This window comes from Macrobrachium nipponense, chromosome 28 (genome assembly GCF_015104395.2).
Source record: "Macrobrachium nipponense isolate FS-2020 chromosome 28, ASM1510439v2, whole genome shotgun sequence".
In the NCBI taxonomy this organism is placed as follows: Eukaryota; Metazoa; Arthropoda; class Malacostraca; order Decapoda; family Palaemonidae; genus Macrobrachium; species Macrobrachium nipponense.
Genome location: NC_087217.1, coordinates 73,685,705 through 73,704,149, shown reverse-complemented (window position 1 = coordinate 73,704,149; position 18,445 = coordinate 73,685,705). Strand labels below are relative to the sequence as shown.

The 18,445-nt window shown below is 32.6% G+C and overlaps 1 protein-coding gene across 1 annotated transcript in view; it reads right to left on the bottom strand.

The window, feature by feature from the left end:
• Window positions 1–18,445, bottom strand: part of LOC135201874 (cell adhesion molecule Dscam2-like) — a 242,404-nt gene that overhangs the window by 15,616 nt on the left and 208,343 nt on the right. Inside the window, 5 exon segments of the mRNA XM_064231174.1 lie at window positions 2,398–2,752; window positions 3,213–3,325; window positions 4,227–4,394; window positions 15,669–15,797; window positions 17,821–17,964. Coding sequence (XP_064087244.1) covers window positions 2,398–2,752; window positions 3,213–3,325; window positions 4,227–4,394; window positions 15,669–15,797; window positions 17,821–17,964 — 909 coding nt within the window.

The window sequence follows — 18,445 nt, the reverse complement described above, 5'->3', positions numbered from 1 at the left end:
TAGATACACAAGTAATCTTGGAAACGATACGTTCATTGTTTTGTTGGATTTTGTTCATTATTTCAGTTATGAGTATTGAAGTACGATACTGTTACGATTTAATACTCATCCGGTTGTAATTTATTGAAAGGCTTTGCTTTGTTCATTTAGGTTATCAATAGAGGATCAATAAAAGGAGAGATGTAATGTCCATTATGTCTCTTTGAAAGTTAGAGCTGTTGGTAGAGTAAAAGAGATTTAACGTTTACTTCGAAACTCTGTCCTTTATAATGTATGTCGTGTTGCTGTTCTATATTTTATTTCATCTTGAAGTCACGGTTGTTTTTCGTAATTTGAGTAGCTCTCAATCTATAATGAAGGAATGGATTGTCTTCCACTTGACTCATAGCTTATATGACAGCTTCTTCATTTTCTAGATTGTGAATATCGTGAGAAGAATCCGAAAATAAAGCTAGGCACTTGTTTGAAATCAAACCAGTTTCTGTGTATAAATTTTTGTGGTGTATTCTAAGAAAATCTGGTGTGTTCCTAAACGGTTTTCAAGCTTTTGAAATATATAATTAGAAAATTGAGCAAAATCTTTAGTTAGAAATCTGTCTCCATAGTATGAGAATAAAAAACAATGTATCACGTGGGACCAAAATGAAAATAAATAAACATGTTTCATGCTCAGATGTGATTTTTTTTTTTTGGCTTGAGCTTCTTAAATTTGGCACGGACCCAGCCCATCCCAGGGTAAAGCCCTTAGGATTTTTAGAAAACATTGTTCTTAAAACTCACACCAGAGTTTCGAGATCTATCGACTCTGGTCACTAAAGGATGTTTTATGGGCCTTTCTCAACAATATATTTCTTGTTTAAATTCAGTCCTCATTTAATTTTCTGACTCCCAGTGAACTACGTAGGTATGCCATAGATTTTTCTTTCCTTTCAGTGCATGATAATTTTTCTTTCCGTAATTTACCCAATATTTGTTTATAGCTAAAACGCCATTAAAAAAAAATTCGTTATTGCCTTGTCACTCATCAACGGGCAAAATTAACAAAAGCTCCCTGATCATGAAAGGCTAAAGCATGATTTGTATTTTTCTCATATTTTTATATATATTTCTTTGCTCTTGTTGAATGTATGTTAAATACAGAGAAGAAAATAATGTTGCTTTTAAATTAAGGTTTTCCCATCAATTTACGGTTAAATCCAAATGAATTTTCATGGATATGGGAAACAAACATGAGAGAGCTTTTGATCTCTGTATTTTTATATAAAATATACAAGTTGAACAATTGAAACTGCAAGTCACAGGTTTTAGAAATTACATAAATCGCGTAAAGCTAGTTTCTATAATGCCACGAAAGTAAAGATGCTTGAAAGATCTACCACTTTTCAAAATCATTTGATAGAAAAGCCATACAAACTATAAAAAAAAAAAAAGAAAAAAAAAAAAAAAGTGAAATCTACACATCTCCGTAACACAATAATTATTATAGTCAAGCCTTACACACTGTGGGCGGTGAGGGTGGGGGGAGGACGGGGCTGAGGATTGGTGTCAGTGGGAGAAGTGGCTAAAGAAAAATATCGCTATCGATTATTATCATTCTTGTAACAGGTAACGGCAACACAAGCTGTTCTAACAATAAATGGAAAGCGTTAAAACAAAAATAATATTTGCATCGTGGTCAAAGTTTCACGGCGCTCGAAATAAAGTACTGAAAAAATAAGATTCATATCTTTCTTCTAAATATCTGAAAGCAGCAAGATCGTAATAGAAGTTCCTTTCCTGAATGAATGAGCATAACTGAAACAAATTGGTGTAATTGACAGATAAAAATCGAAAGAATGAAATAAATAATCTCAGTACATTACTGATCGGATACATATCTAATAAAAAGCACACTTTGCAAAAGATGGCCTAATTTGTGAAGCGTGTTATAAATTTTAAACAACCGAAGTGTAGGTCATAAAATGCCATCATCTATTTAGGCACAATCATGGATTTTCTTGCGATTGAAGCGTCAATGAAGGGAAATCCTCTGGAAGGAGGGTAGAGCCTTCTCTATTTATCTGAAGTTACGTTAGACTTATCAACAAAAAAGAAGAAAAAAAACCATTCACGTATAATCGTTCATTAAAGAAAGATCAGACATTATGGAGCAAGGGTTTCCATGAAAATTTCATAAAATATAAGCAAAACTGGGGAAACAGATATAAGAAAGTTGGTGGTTTGCAAAGCTCTGATGCACAGCGAGAAGAGAGGCAAGATGGGCATAAAAGAAAAGAGATGAAGATGCAGAAATAAAAATGATTCTGGAAATGAAAAACGTAGATGAGACAAAGACAGGGGCAGAGTAAGAAAGCTGAGGATGAGAAACGTGCTGACAGAGTTAGACTCAACACTTACTGTGGTGAATCCTTTGCTGGAATCCCTGGCTGGCGGCGTTGCGAGCGCCCTCCCTCTCCTTCGGGAACCCTGCATCTCGTGGGTCCTTGATTGGTACGGTTCTTGCGCTATCACCAGAGTAGACCGAGTCCCTGCTATAGACCGACTGGTCACGTATGGATGGGATGTCGTCCAACTGGTTGGAGGATTCCGTTCTTGAAGAGACTCCGCCGTATTCGGTTTCGGTCTCGGATCCTAACATCTTATAGTCATCGCTGTCAGCAACGCCCCCTCGGCTTCGACTTCGGCTTCGACTGATGAACTGGCCCCGTGCACGGCTGTCTCTGTTTTGTTTACTCTCGCCGTAAGTTTCGTTCTTCTAGGAAGAAAAAAAACGGAAAAAAATATAGATCCATGTATTAGTTTTTCCAGAGGTTAGCTGACATGAAGTTTATTATCCGCTAAGTTATCTGCATGGTATTATTTAATAAAGCAGAAAAATTTTTATCCACTAAGAGGGCATAAAATATATTTCATTCCAATGCACTTAATACATAAATTACAAAGCAAAAAAATTTTTAAGTACTCCATGAAGTATACAACGTGTTTAGTGCATAATTATGTGCATTCATGAGGAACCTATCCTTATAAACCATAACCTTGCTTAATGGCATAATTTCATATAATTTCTTTCCCTATGTTATTCAAACAAGTTATCACATTTGCTGCCAAAAGTTGAAAAAATAAAAATAAAAAACACTACAGAATAATCTTTAATACAAATGTCCGTTTCCTAAAATTGAAAAATAAGAAGAGAAAAGGAGAGAAGTTGGTACCTTTTCGTAATTATGTGTTTGGTATATTGGCATCATGGGAATGTGACTGGAATCCGGATTAGCCTGGTTGGATGATGGGAAAGTGGCGTACGGATAAATGTCGTCAGCGTCTTCTGAAATACGAAAGAGAAAAAATCCTGTCGATTATATACCCAGTGACGAGAGCGATTAGACGCTAATCCTGAAATACAGGACATCATTCTATTAAATAAGAGAATTAACTCTGAGATTAGTCACAAAAAAAAAAAAAAAAATCTTTCTTGTTGACTCACAAAGGAAAACCTCACTCTAGCATCGTTCTCTCATTATGTGAATATATATATATATATATATATATATATATATATATATATATATATTATATATATATATATATATATATATAATATATATATAATATTAAAATGAGAATTAATTTCTTGATTTCCTAGAAGCTTTTGTAAATCCTTGCCACAGTAAACATTTAATGTTGGCAGCAAACTGAGTGAACCATTTCATTCTTACTATGTCTTTTTCGTTTGTTTATCCGTTTTTTTTTTGGTTTCTTTTTTTTATTTTATTTTTTTTAGGATCCAAGGTTTGCATTTACAAGTGTAACCGGAAAGTGACAAGAAATCGAGAAATTAGGAGGCTCATCTACACGAACACAATCACTCATACACACATACATAAATGCACACACACACACAACACACCACACACACACACACACACACATATATATATATATATATATATATATATATATATATATATATATATATATATATATACATATATATCATATATATATATATATATATATATATATATATATATATATATATATATATATATACCCATACACACACACACACACGCGCGCATATATATATAAATAAATATATATATATATATATATATATATATATATATATATATATATATATATATATATATATAAGAGAGAGAGAGAGAGAGAGAGAGAGAGAGAGAGAGAGAGATGCTGAATAATTAAATTTTTAAGGACCCTACCTGGAGCAGTATCACTCTGATTGTCTCTGTGATTAGCCTTCTTGATGGTGGCATAGTATTGTTCCCTCTGGGCCATGTTATGCTTGTTGTCCATGACGTCACTGCTCGAACCACGCTTGTCCCTCTCTCCATCTGCCGCCTCTTTTCCGTTCCCTCCAGGAATTATTTCTTGAATATAAAGTTTACTTAATCAACTAAAGGAATGACGCTTTGCTGACGTGAATGCCATATTAACAACATATATAAGTACATTATAGTCCGACTATAGCATTCACGTGTACTATATATGAATGTTGTGTTATACAAATATTATAGATATGCATTGATTGTGTGAATTGATATATGTAGTGAAGCAGTATGTTAAAACTAAGTTTAAACCAGAGTCGGCTACTCTCAGTGCTTTGTTTTATTTATATCTCTCGTAGAGCATATTCTACGGTATGAAATAAAACAATGAAAAATCTATGTGTAAGATGTGATAAGGAATATTCTGAAGGTGTATGGTATGGAATGGAATTTGCTGAGGCATATTCAAATCTTTAAAGATGAAATGAAGGCACGTGTCAGAAAATGTACGTGGGAGAACGACTGTTTTAGTGAAAAAGTCTATGTTCTGTTTTATTTTCAAGTCTAGAATCATGCTAGAAGTCAAAGAATTATAAATGTACAATGGATGAGAAGAAGAGTGAAAGTAGAATGGCTGAAAATTGCAGATTTTAAATGTAAAAATCGAGAATAATGAAACAATTTAAATATGTAGGCAAATTGAAACAAGAAGATGGAGCAATGAATAATAATAAAGACGGTGAGAAATCGAAAATATTCATAAGAATAGATGTTTAAGAGTCCATACTATAACTGATGATGGTGAATCTAGGAAGGTAACGGTGTGTGCAAAAGACTGGTCGGTGATTCAAGAGTTAAGTTATGATTGCTATCATTTCATATTTTTCTACGAAGGATCAACAGCAGTGCACTGGGCCGTATAAAGAAATGGATTATTTATTTCTCTTTCACGTGCGCTCGTGGATCCTATGTATAGTGCATTAAATATGATGATATGCTCTGTCATAGAAATGATTAAGAAAAATCAGAGGAAGGAAGGAAATTTAATTTTTTCCGAAGTCGCCTCCCCCAAGGCAGGATAATTTCGGGAATCTGTATTGGTTCTCCAATATAAGGAAAATATACATATTTCACGAATATCTTTGGCAATAGTGCTCTCGAAACAGGGTTGATGAGGTTGAAACTATTTGAAAAAATTAAGACTCCTATGCATCCAATATTATTTATAAACATATATAAAGAAACCTGTCCCAGATGTACTAGTCTGGGAACCTACGTTGGTCGTACGAGGAGCCTTCTCAAGGTCCGTTTTTGCTTCCATCAAGGTGTCGGCTTTAGGACGGATCGCAGATTGTCCAATCCCAAATTATCCAGTGTTTAGAAACATTCTCAGATTTGTGGTGACAGCTTGGACACAAATGATTTTATAATCATTGCATCTGTCCGTAAAGACGACGAGTTGATGGTGTTGGAGTCGCTTTTTATAAAAACAACTCTCTACGTTCGCTTTAGGTATCTTTCGTACGATTATTTTCTCTCTGTCATTTAAGCCACTTTTTAGCTCTTACCTTGGTAGGTGTTCCTTTTAAGTTCTTGTTTTAATTTTTGTATTTGTAAATGTTAAAATACTTTTTTATGTGCATAAATGATAGTATAGTATTCATAGTCTGTAATTTTCTAGCCTTGAGGATGCATCTTATGACATGAAATGTGAAACGGTAGTATAATAAATCTGATACTTGTGAATGAATTGCCTTTACCTCTTCAACCTGAGATGTTAGTCTGGTCTGCTTCCCTTATGATTCTTCTATATATATATATATATATATATATATATATATATATATATATATATATATATATATATATATATATACACACACACACACACACACACACATATATATATATATATATATATATATATATATATATATATATATATGTGTGTGTGTTTAGTGTGTAGGTGTGTAAATAGATATAAATATGTGTGCATGAGCACGTATGCATGATGTACATTTGTACATGTTAGCCATTAGGAAGTTCAAACCGAGACATAGAGCAGGAGCCTTTCCTCCCATCGTACTATTCTTGGGGGACAGAAAACCATCAGGGGACAGAGAGGTGATGAGGAGAAATGGGCCTCTATTTAGACCCTTCATAGACCTAGCTCTAAGATTTATTTTACTATGACTTTTTTGCTGCTTGTAATCGCTTCTTCCAAACAACACCGAACCCCAATGTTACCATGATGCCCAGCCTGACCCGAGGTCGCAGGAATTCTGTCTGACTCCTGCTTGCACAGCCAAACAGCGCAGACGCGCCCGTAATCGGTCCGACGGGAGTCCCTTTGTCTAAATCTTACGCTGGTCTGAAGTCCTCTTCTATAGCATCAATCTACATGCACACCATTATAAGGTATGTCCAAAAGTTGCAAATTTGACCAGCCATTGTTTCTCTCAGGAAAACTCTCTCACTTTTTGTATTCAATATTCCAATTTCCCCTTCTCCTTAAGCGAACACCTTTCGAGGCCACCTAGCACGCATATATCGCTTGTGACTTATTCTAAGCTACATTAAGCTACTCTTAAATAACAACCACAGCATTCCCACCATAGTTGATCTGACCTAATTAATTAAATGATAAATTCGCTCTTTCGTGAATAAGTATTTCATGTGAGAAAAAGTCTTTGTATGGTTAGAGTAACCCTGGAACTCTACTCCAGGTTTTCCTGCAGTCCTATGTTCCGTGTCCCTCACACCTTACCCAATTTCTTACCAAAGAAGATTCCCGAACCGAGTTACGGGCAAATTCACATGCAGAGCATATCAAGCCAGTTTCAAGAACAGCAAACTATTAGTCTCACATCCTAAGGCGGTTGCCAAGTTAATATCTTGTTTGGTGTAAGACTTTTAATTGTACATGTTTCAGTACTTTGCTTGTGTATCGTATGGGTTCTACCAGCCACGCCATTTTGATTCCCGGAAATTTTTAGATAAAATTACCTTAACGTAATCTGACTGGTTTGAAAAGCGACCTTCCATTCCCATTGATAGAATTGTTCAAGGTAAGTTCCACTCTCAATTAATTTAAGTAATTACGTGTGGAGTTCGGTATAGGTCCCTCAGGCTCTGCTATTTTAAAATTCTAAATTACATTCACCAAATCAACACTCACACATACGAATATTCATTATATTATTAGTATATATATTATATATATATATTTAATATATAGATATATATATATATATATATCTGTTGTGTGGTGGGTGTGTCTATATATATATATTATAATATGTATATATATAACTATATATATATAGATAATATATATAGATCTATATATATATATATATATATATATATATTAGATATTAATATTTCAGATCAACATTACCGTGATTCAAATTATACATGAGCTACAAAATTTTATGTCCTTTAATATCTAAATCGCTCTCGGGATAACATATTATATTTTCATATAATATGTTAACTGAAGGGGAATTTTTTTTATTCGATAAGAAATTCGTCGGCTCACGGGCAACCGAGGAATTTCTTATGGACTATAAAATTCTCCTCGGTTAACATATATGAAAAATATATTAATTACGAGGTAGAGCGAATTAGATACTAAGGACATTGTGGCTCGAAGTATATATATATATATATATATATATATATATATCTATATATATATATATTGTATATATATATATATATATATATATACAGACAAAACGTTCTGAGATATGGCGGTTACAAGTGGTCGAACAATAGATGATTGTTGTAAGAGGCATTGCATCTCAGGTGGTCCTTAAAATACATTTAGTGCGACATTTCAAAAGTCAAAGCTTTCATTTTCAAACCATAAAGACAAAAAACAATAAAAATAACTTTAAGAGCGCTAAAATGCAAATACAAAGCATAATACATTATAAACAACAATATAAAAACTAGTTGTAACGGTACCATCCATCAAGAGAGAGAGGAAGAACGGAATGCAGAAGGAACAAACCAGAAATGACAAAAGGCAACAGCTCACGTAAGGTAAAGAGTTGTCTAGGAAGATTGATCAGTGTTCGATTGAGGAAGAAGCCGTTTGATAAATAAGTAGTTTGCCACTCGGTGCACGTCCCAATATTTCAAAATCTTTGCATTTATTGGCGCGTTGTCTGATGTTAGAAAATTAAGGATTAGCAAGTTTGTTACCAGTGCGATAACTAACGCCCTTATGGTATTCAATTCTGACCCTCAGTAACCTCTGTGTGGATACCACGTAGGTCCCCAGATTACATCTAGGGCAATTAAATTTGTACACAACGCATGAGGTCATCACAGGGTTAAGTTTATCCTTGAATTTAAACAAACTACCTCAACTAAGTCATCATAGAAATTTTTGTCATGGACTAAAGGTACATTTGCATAAAATGGAAGCTTGGGCACAGTAGGTAAGGAGACTATTGGAATGAAAACGATATTTAAGAAGTTTAAAAACATACCTGTGCAAAAGTGTAGTGGGAAAATAATTTTTTTTCCTCGTAAAAAAAACTCACAACCAAATGTCAGTGAGAAGGCACGATGAAGTAATGTGGATGAAGAGTTTAATTTAAAGCCATAAAAATAGTGACTATAAAAATTTGAACCTAGTCCTGTGAAAGTCATCTTCCTGTAAACTGACGTGTTAAAATGACCATATTGTCGCAAGACTAAAACATGTAAGAGAGGTACTTTATTGTCACTTTCGCACTCCATAGTACATTTGATATTTAGGTGTGCCCTATTAATAAAATTAAGAAACCTTTCAGCGTCATACTTTGATTTAAAAAGCGCGAAGGTATTGTAAACGTACCTTTTGTAGAGTAGCAGATGGTAACCCAAAAGGTAGGTGTCTAAAAAATGCTCCTACGGGGAGCACATACAAATGCCTGCAAATATGGGCCCTCATGGAGAACCCACAGCCATACCATCTATTTATAAAATACATATGAGCTCATGCACACACACACACACACATGTATATATATATATATATATATATATATATATATATATATATATCATATATATATATATATACATATATATATATATATCATATATATATATATATATATATATATATATATATATATATATATAACATGATAAAGGAGATCAAGGGCAGGAACACGAAGAGATTCACATTATCCTTTAATCCTACGTTTCGTGACAACATCGCCACATCTTCAGGGATTTTTCTACAAAACAAAGTATAAAATGTTAAACATAAAATAAGAGCTGATCACAAGATCCAATAGTTGAAAAGTAAAAACAGTTTAATGGTAAAATTACAACTCTATACTTAAATTACATGCACACTTGATTAAAACCGACCAGAAATACCAAACAACTTACAAATGACGAGAAGAATATTTAAAAATGAAAGCTAAATTACACAAACATAAAAGTAATAACAAATATCATAAAAAGTAAAGTCATATATTCACAAAACCACAGCCAAAAACAGCTCAACACTTAACCAACCTTTCAGCATCAAAGATAAAAAACACACTAAAAGTAAACAACGTCAAGAGGCACAAGGAATGACAGACTAATTAGGCTAAAACAATGGGACGGCAGAGGAATGGTTGTTTAAAAAAAGTTGGAACTCGTAGGTTTGATGTTCAGAGTTTCCAAAATCAACAGTTTGTTGGGTTGGGGCCCTTGTTTGGCCAATAATTTTAAAATCTTCGTAATTGACTGTAGCTTTACATTTAAAAGTATGCTTCCTTATATAAGATGTTTCAGGGTTAGATAATTTACACCCAGTTCTGTAACTAACGCCCCGATGGGGAAGGGAATCGGCTCTGACCCTGAGAAGACGTCGGGTAGATCCAACATATTTTCCCAGATTACATCTGGGACCAAGTGTATTCATAAACGACACCCACGACGTCATCAAAGGGCAGAGCCGATCTTTAAACTTGAAGAGCGAGCCAATGGTCTTGGGATTTTAGGTATAAGTTTTAGATTTACGGCTCCAAAATATCTGTGCACAATCTTGGTAAACTCGTTACGAAAATTATCATTTAACAGATACGGGAAACTGGCATAAAGAGGAGCTTGGGGACCTTAAAACTAATAGGCTGTTCAGAAACCCTTTTATTGAGTAGTTTATTTAAAATTCTATAAAAGATCTTAGAAGGAAAGCAATTATTAGAGAGTACTGGGGGAGAAAAGTAATTTCATTGTGGAAGAGAGGACCAGGTAGAGGTAAGAGACAGAGCACGATAAAGTAAGGTATATATCGAGTTGTGTTTGAAATTGAGAAAACAGAAACTATAGAAGATGGAACCGAGCCCAGTAAATGTTTTCTTTCTGAAAATTGAAGTACTAAACCTTTTCATTTTCCTTGGAGACCAAACCAAAAAATATCTAGGAAGGCTAATTTTTTAGAATTATGTTCTTTTTCCATTGTAAAATTAAATATTAGTATGGTAATTATTAGCAAAATCTAGGAACCTGTCAGCATCGAATTCATGCTTGAACAAGATAAAAAGTTGTCGTCCACGTAGCGTGGGTAAAACAGAGGGCGGAAGGCCAGGGGGCATTCGTCCAAATGCGCTCCTCCAGGGAGCACATGAATATATTCGCAAACGTAGGACCAAGAGGAGACCCATGGCCATCCCCTCAATTTGTTTTAAAAAAGCTGTCCATTAAAAACAAATGCCGTGTCCAGCACGGCCAATTTCTAAAAGAGCTTTAAAATTCGAATAACTAAACAGACTCAGGTTCGGGGAATTAGTTTATCAAGAATAATGTTATGGTCTCTCTTACAGGTACGTTGGTAATAGGTGACTCGACATCAAAACTAGTCATGAATAAGTCAGAGTCCTGGGGTAAAGTACGTCCTTTAAATTGTTCAGAATTTTTAAGGGTATACTGATTAGTGGTCAGCGGTTCCAACAGAGGGACGAGAAATTTTGCCAATTGGTAATTAGGTGTGTTGTAAGAGGCCAAGATAGGGCGGAGAGGAACATTATCTTTATGTATCTTTGGTAGACCATAAAGAATTCCGTAAGATGAACCACTGGAAAATAAATCTTGGAACACTTTTTCATCAATGATGTCATTTTTCAAGGTTCTGAGAAATCTATTGATTTTATCCTCAACTTTGAATATACTTTGATAACTAGGCACACCTATTTTCTGGAACCTGGTACGATCGCTTAAAATATTAGTCATTTTGTTGCTATAGTCACTTTTATCCAATATTACCGTTCCCCTCCCCTTATCCGGCCTAACAATGATAATGTCATCACGTTTAGAAAGGGACTTGAGGATTTCCAAAGGAAAATGAAAGTTTTAGTACTTCAATTTTCAGAAAGAAAACATTTACTGGGCTCGGTTCCAACTTCTATAGTTTATGTTTTCTCAATTTCAAACTCAACTCGATATATACCTTACTTTATCGTGCTCTGTCTCTTACCTCTACCTGGTCTCTCTTCCACAATGAAATTACTTTTCTCCCCCAGTACTTCTCTAATGATTGCTTTCCTTCTAAGATCTTTTAAAGAATTTTAAATAAACTACTCAATAAAAGGGTTTCTGAACAGCCTATTAGTTTTAAGGTCCCCAAGCTCCCTCTTTATGCCAGTTTCCCGTATCTGTTAAATGATAATTTTCGTAACGAGTTTACCAAGATTGTGCACAGATATTTTGGAGCCGTAAATCTAACACTTATACCTAAAAATCCCAAGACCATTGGCTCGCTCTTCAAGTTTAAAGATCGGCTCTGCCCTTTGATGACGTCGGGTGTCGTTTATGAATACACTTGTCCCAGATGTAATCTGGGAAAATATGTTGGATCTACCCGACGTCTTCTCAGGGTCAGAGCCGATTCCCATCGGGGCGTTAGTTACAGAACTGGGTGTAAATTATCTAACCCTGAAACATCTTATATAAGGAAGCATACTTTTAAAAGTAAAGCTACAGTCAATTACGAAGATTTTAAAATTATTGGCCAAACAAGGGAACCCAACGAACTGTTGATTTTGGAAACTCTGAACATCCAACTTTAAACAACCATTCCTCTGCCGTCCCATTGTTTTTAGCCTAATTAGTCTGTCATTCCTTGTGCCTCTTGACGTTGGTTTACTTAGTGTGTTTTTATCTTTGATGCTGAAAGGTTGGTTAAGTGTTGAGCTGTTTTTTGGCTGTGGTTTTGTGAATATATGACTTTTACTTTTTATGATATTTGTTATTATTTTATGTTTGTGTAATTTAGCTTTCATTTTTAATATTCTTCTCGTCATTTGTAAGTTGTTTGGTATTTCTGGTCGGTTTTAATCAAGTGTGCATGTAATTTAAGTATGAGAGTTTTTTAAATAATTTTACCATTAAACTGTTTTTTACTTTTCAACTATTGGATCTTGTGATTCAGCTCTATTTTATGTTAACATTTTTATTACTTTGTTTTGTAGAAAAATCCCTGAAGATGTGGCGATGTTGTCACGAAACGTAGGATTAAAGGATAATGTGAATCTCTTCGTGTTCCTGCCCTTGATCTCCTTTATCATGTGAATCAAACGCCCTGTACGTCTGGCCTGTGTTGTATAGATATATATATATATATATATATATATATAATATATATATATATATATATATATATATATATATATATATATATAATATATATATGTGTGTGTATGTATAATATATATATCTATATCTATATTTATTATATATATCTATATATATATATATATATATATATATATATATTATAGAGGTATGTATGTATGTGTGTATATATATATATATATATATATATTATTATATAAAAATATATATATATTATATATATATGTATGTATGTATGTGTGTATATATATTTATATATATATTATATATATATATATATATATATTATATATATATATATATATATATACATGTGTATGTGTGTGTGCGTGTGCATGAGCCCATATGTATTTTATAAATAGATGGTATGGCTGTGGGTTCTCCTTGAGGGCCCATATTTGCAGGCATTTGTATGTTGCTTCCCCGTAGGAGCATTTTTTAGACACCTAACCTTTTGGGCGGTTTTACCATTCTGCTACTCTACAAAAGGATACGTTTCACAATACATTCGCGCTTTTTAAATCAAAGTATGACGCTGAAGGTTTCTTAATTTTATTAATAGGGCACACCTAAATATCAATGTACTATGGAGTGCGAAAGTGACAATAAAGTACCTCTCTTACATGTTTTAGTCTTGCGACAATATGGTCATTTTAACACGTCAGTTTTACAGTAAGATGAACTTTTCAACAGGACTAGGTTCAAATTTTTCATAGTCCACTAGGTTTTTTTTATGGCTTTAAATTAAACTCTTCATCCACATTACTTCATTGTGCCTTCTCATTGACATTTAGTTGTGAGTTTTTTTTTACGAGGAAATAAAATTATTTTCCCACTACACTTTTGCACAGGTATGTTTTTAAACTTCTTAAATAATACGTTTTGCATTCTCCAATAGTCTCCTTACCTACTGTGCCCAAGCTTCCATTTTATGCAAATGTACCTTTAGTCCATGACAAAAAAAAAAAAAAAAAATATATATATATATATATATATATATATATATATATATATATATATATATATATATATAGATATATATATATATATATATATATATATATATATATATATATATATATATATATATATATAGATATATATATATACATATATATATATATATATATATATATATATATATATATATATATACATACTATATATATATATATATATATATATATATATATATATATATATATATATATATATATTTTTTTTTTTTTTTTTTGTCATGGACTGAAGGTACATTTGCATAAAATGGAAGCTTGGGCACAGTAGGTAAGGAGACTATTGGAATGAAAACGTTATTTAAGAAGTTTAAAAAACATACCTGTGCAAGTGTTGTGGGAAAATAATTTTTATTTCCTCGTAAAAAACTCACAACTAAATGTATATATATATATATATATATATATATATATATATATATATATATATATATATTATATATATATATATATATATATCTATATATATATATATATATATATATATATCTATATATATATATATATTTGTGTGTGTGTGTGTTTGTGTGTGTGTGTGCGTCCGTGTATACATGTATGTACGTATGTATGTATGTATGTATGTATATATGGAAATATGCGGTTAAGTGTGTGAACATAAAAGTATATATATATATATATATATATATATATATATATATATATATATATATATATATATATACTAAAGACTAGTATACAGTTTTCAATGTTGAAATTTGTTGTTTGGGTTCTAATTTCATTAGAGAAATAAGTAATTCGCGGATAGAGGAACAGATTGTGTAATAATCCGCTAACGATGGTGGAGTGATGTTTTATGTTAAATAGCTAACGTCATGAGTATTAGCGTTCATGCTGTTAAGAATGCATAGATATAAAAATGAAATGAGTAGTCAAATAGAGAATATGTTAGTGAAATCTTATGAGATATGATCTGTAAATGCAAAATGAAATATGAAATATCTGCATAATTATGATAGAGGGATGATTGTCAGTAGATTGCTGACAACAAGTGAGGTTTGTACTAATAAGTTGATATAAGTTGAAAGAAGATAGGAACATATATTCATGACTTAATACTCGTAGGAAAATAATTGGAAATGCCATTTATGATTAATGGATTGTAATATAGACGAATGCTATGGGAAAGGAAGCAATATCGATGGCAGATTCGTCGAAATTGCATAATAAAACGAGAGCGTCTATGTGGGCGAAAGTTAAAAAAGTGGAGAGATTGTTGACATCCCTCCCTTGTCTTTTTTTTACAAGTAAATTTAGTTATTCATAACAGGAACAAATTTTTGAAACTTAAAAAAAAAATGGGATTTAAGGAGGTATAGGAGCAAGAGATTTAGTGAAAAGATGACGGAAGCATTCAAGTTTTTTTTTCTTTTATGTGGGAAGAAAGTACTGGAATGTTTCGGTGAAAGTTGTGAAGCTCAGAAATAATGAAAATGAAAATTCAGAAGGAAACCTGCAGGAAAAATGCTGAATGAAGCGTTAAAGGGAAAATCAAAGGCGTTCTATACCAAGGAATCGTGAGGATACCTGCAAGATGAAATTAAACGCAGGGTTTATGAAAAGGGATGGGAATTACAAGTGAAACAATATGTAGATTTTAAAATCATTTTGAGATTTTGGAAACTACAAAGATATGATAGATTTTAAGTGCAACAGAGAGAGAGAGGAGAGAGAGAGAGAGAGAGAGAGAGAGAGAGAGAGTGCAATATATACTTACTTCTCCTAAAGCAGTAGCAAACGAGGGTCAGAGACGAAGCGAGGGCGATAACTGAGGTCAGGAGAGGCAGCAAAACCCTCAGCGACCCCCATTGTCTCCAACCGTCTTCGGACCACACAGGTGAGACTTCTTGCAAGGAAGGCAAAAGAAATCATTATGAGCCCTTCAGTCCGAAAGCTTTCTGTATATCGCAACAATAGGTCGCTTAAAAGAAGTTAAATCAATATTTTGCCAATGTTATTCACTGGACTTCTGTTTAAAAGTATCTTCTCTTTATTTACTGCTCGCTGAAATTTCAATTGAAAGTAGAGTGATGAAGCGAGGAGAAAAGAATCCTCTCTGAAGCTTTCAGGGACTAATTGAATACTGAATAATCCAAATGATTAATGGTTTAAGGACGCGTCTGTGACTGACAAATTTAAATATTTAATGTTTCATTCATTTTTCATTCAACGAAATGAAGAGAAATTATCATTTCATTAGGTATCCCAATATCCTGGATTGAGTGGCTTTGTAGAAGCAATGTACCGTGTGCAAAAGGGATACATCACTGGGCAGCAAATATTTATTCTCATAAAACTACGCACTGAAAACCTGAGAAAAACGCAGAACGACATTGAAAGGTCTACCATTTAATGATATTTTCTAGAAATCACACGAATAGTTATACGGAGGAAAGGAAAGTCGTCCACGTATTTTCAATGTTTCTTTAGGGTAAATTTTTTTTTCTTTTCTAATTTCACATTAAATATTGAATATACATTATATGGTGCCGAGGAGGGAATTAAATTACCTTTAAAAATGCACTAACCTATAGAATCAAGTCAAGCAGATGATGTCCCAAAGTCCTTTAATACTTCATGAATTTATGTTGCACACATACACGAGAAATTACAAAATGAACGAGCAATGGAGGAAAATTTGGTATGCCTCGTCTCTCTTTACAATTTAAAAGGGCGGTTTTCTGTTACATGATTCATTAAATACTTAAAAATTTCTTGATTTTATGGTACACATAAATACGATATTAAAGCTATAGATTTTTTATTATAAGAAATTTTCAAAAGAATAAGCAATATATGAAAATTTGGTATATCTTGTTTCTACTCTAAATCAAAAGAAAAGACTTTTTTAAGAGTGAACAAAAGTCACTCTGTGAATTTTGACTAGTCCTTTCATGAACATGTAGTCAAAAGTATAAAAGTAAATTTACACGCCATACTTTTAAAATAAAGACGAGAAATACATTCATAACCTTTTGAGATTGCAGGAGACTATAAAGTAAAGAAAACTTGCAAGACATTGGGATTCCTAAAAAACGCGTTCTTGGACTTGGATTATATAAACTGATGCCAGGTTTTATTTTTATTAAACTTTGAACTGTGGCATAAGCGGGTGATGGGAATTTCACTCTTTTGAGGGGGAATCTTATTCATCCACTTCGTCGTAAACATGTTACTTAAAATGTTCTTTTTAAGCAACATCAAAATTCATCTTGATACCAAAAATTTAGAAATAAACAAAATAAGCGAATGAATATGACATTACTGTAATTGTATTGTAGGGCAAAATTTCCAGTTTTATCAATTAACGGTGCGACTGCTAGGAGCAAAAGTTCTTCCCTGAATCAACAATAAACTGCTCATGCTACTTACAACTGTGTTAAAAAAAAAAAACAGCTTGGCAGTCATATTCTTATCTTCACAAATCAGAAAATATGACCAAGTTAAATGAAAAGTAAGAAATATTTCCTTCTTTCCCAACCTTTTGCTGACACCATAAATCTCACACGCTAATGGAAATAACTGATAAACGACCAGAACTTCTGTAAGGAGCTCCTCTGAAAAATTGAAACTCGTATATCACCTCTAATGAACATCGTGCTCATCATGATGCATTATCTTATAATTTATTAAGAATACCTTCGTTCATCTTTCTTCCCGAACCATTTACTTAGGTGAAAACGATTCAAGGTAAGGCTTTTCAAACGAATTTAAACTTACACATTTAAGTATTAAACGGGATCGATTGACGTTACAGGCAAACAACAAAGTCAAATCACAGTTATACAGAGAAATTTGGATGTGATGGAGGTGAGGGAGCGGGGGAGGGGGTGAATTACAGTAATCTCATAGTAATCAACGCTACTTACCTCCGGCAGCAGTTAACGTTGTAAAGGAATAACTGTGGGTTGTGGAACCTGCGCTTGTTACCGCTGTTGCTCTGAGGTCGTATCGGGTAGATGGCCCCAAGCCGCCAACATCTACTCGATTTTCCTTTGGCCATCCGCTAGACACTAATTGGCAGGTAACAAAATTTATCCCAGATAAAACACGCGAGAACTAAATATTAAGATGGATAGCCGGTAGGCTAAGATAAGGGATAGTTGGCTAGGTAAAGGTTGGAAGAAAAGTTTATTATCTGAAGATAATTATCACTGACAGCTAAAAAGTGTCATATATATATATATATATATATATATATATATATATATATATATATATATATATATATATATATATATATATATATATAGTATATATATATATATATATATATCTATATCTATATATATATATATATATATATATATATATATATATATATATATATATATATATATATATATATATATATATATATATATATATACTATATATATATATATATATATATATATAGATATATATATATATATATATATATATATATATATATATATATATATATATATATATATATATATATATATATATATATATATAGATATATATATA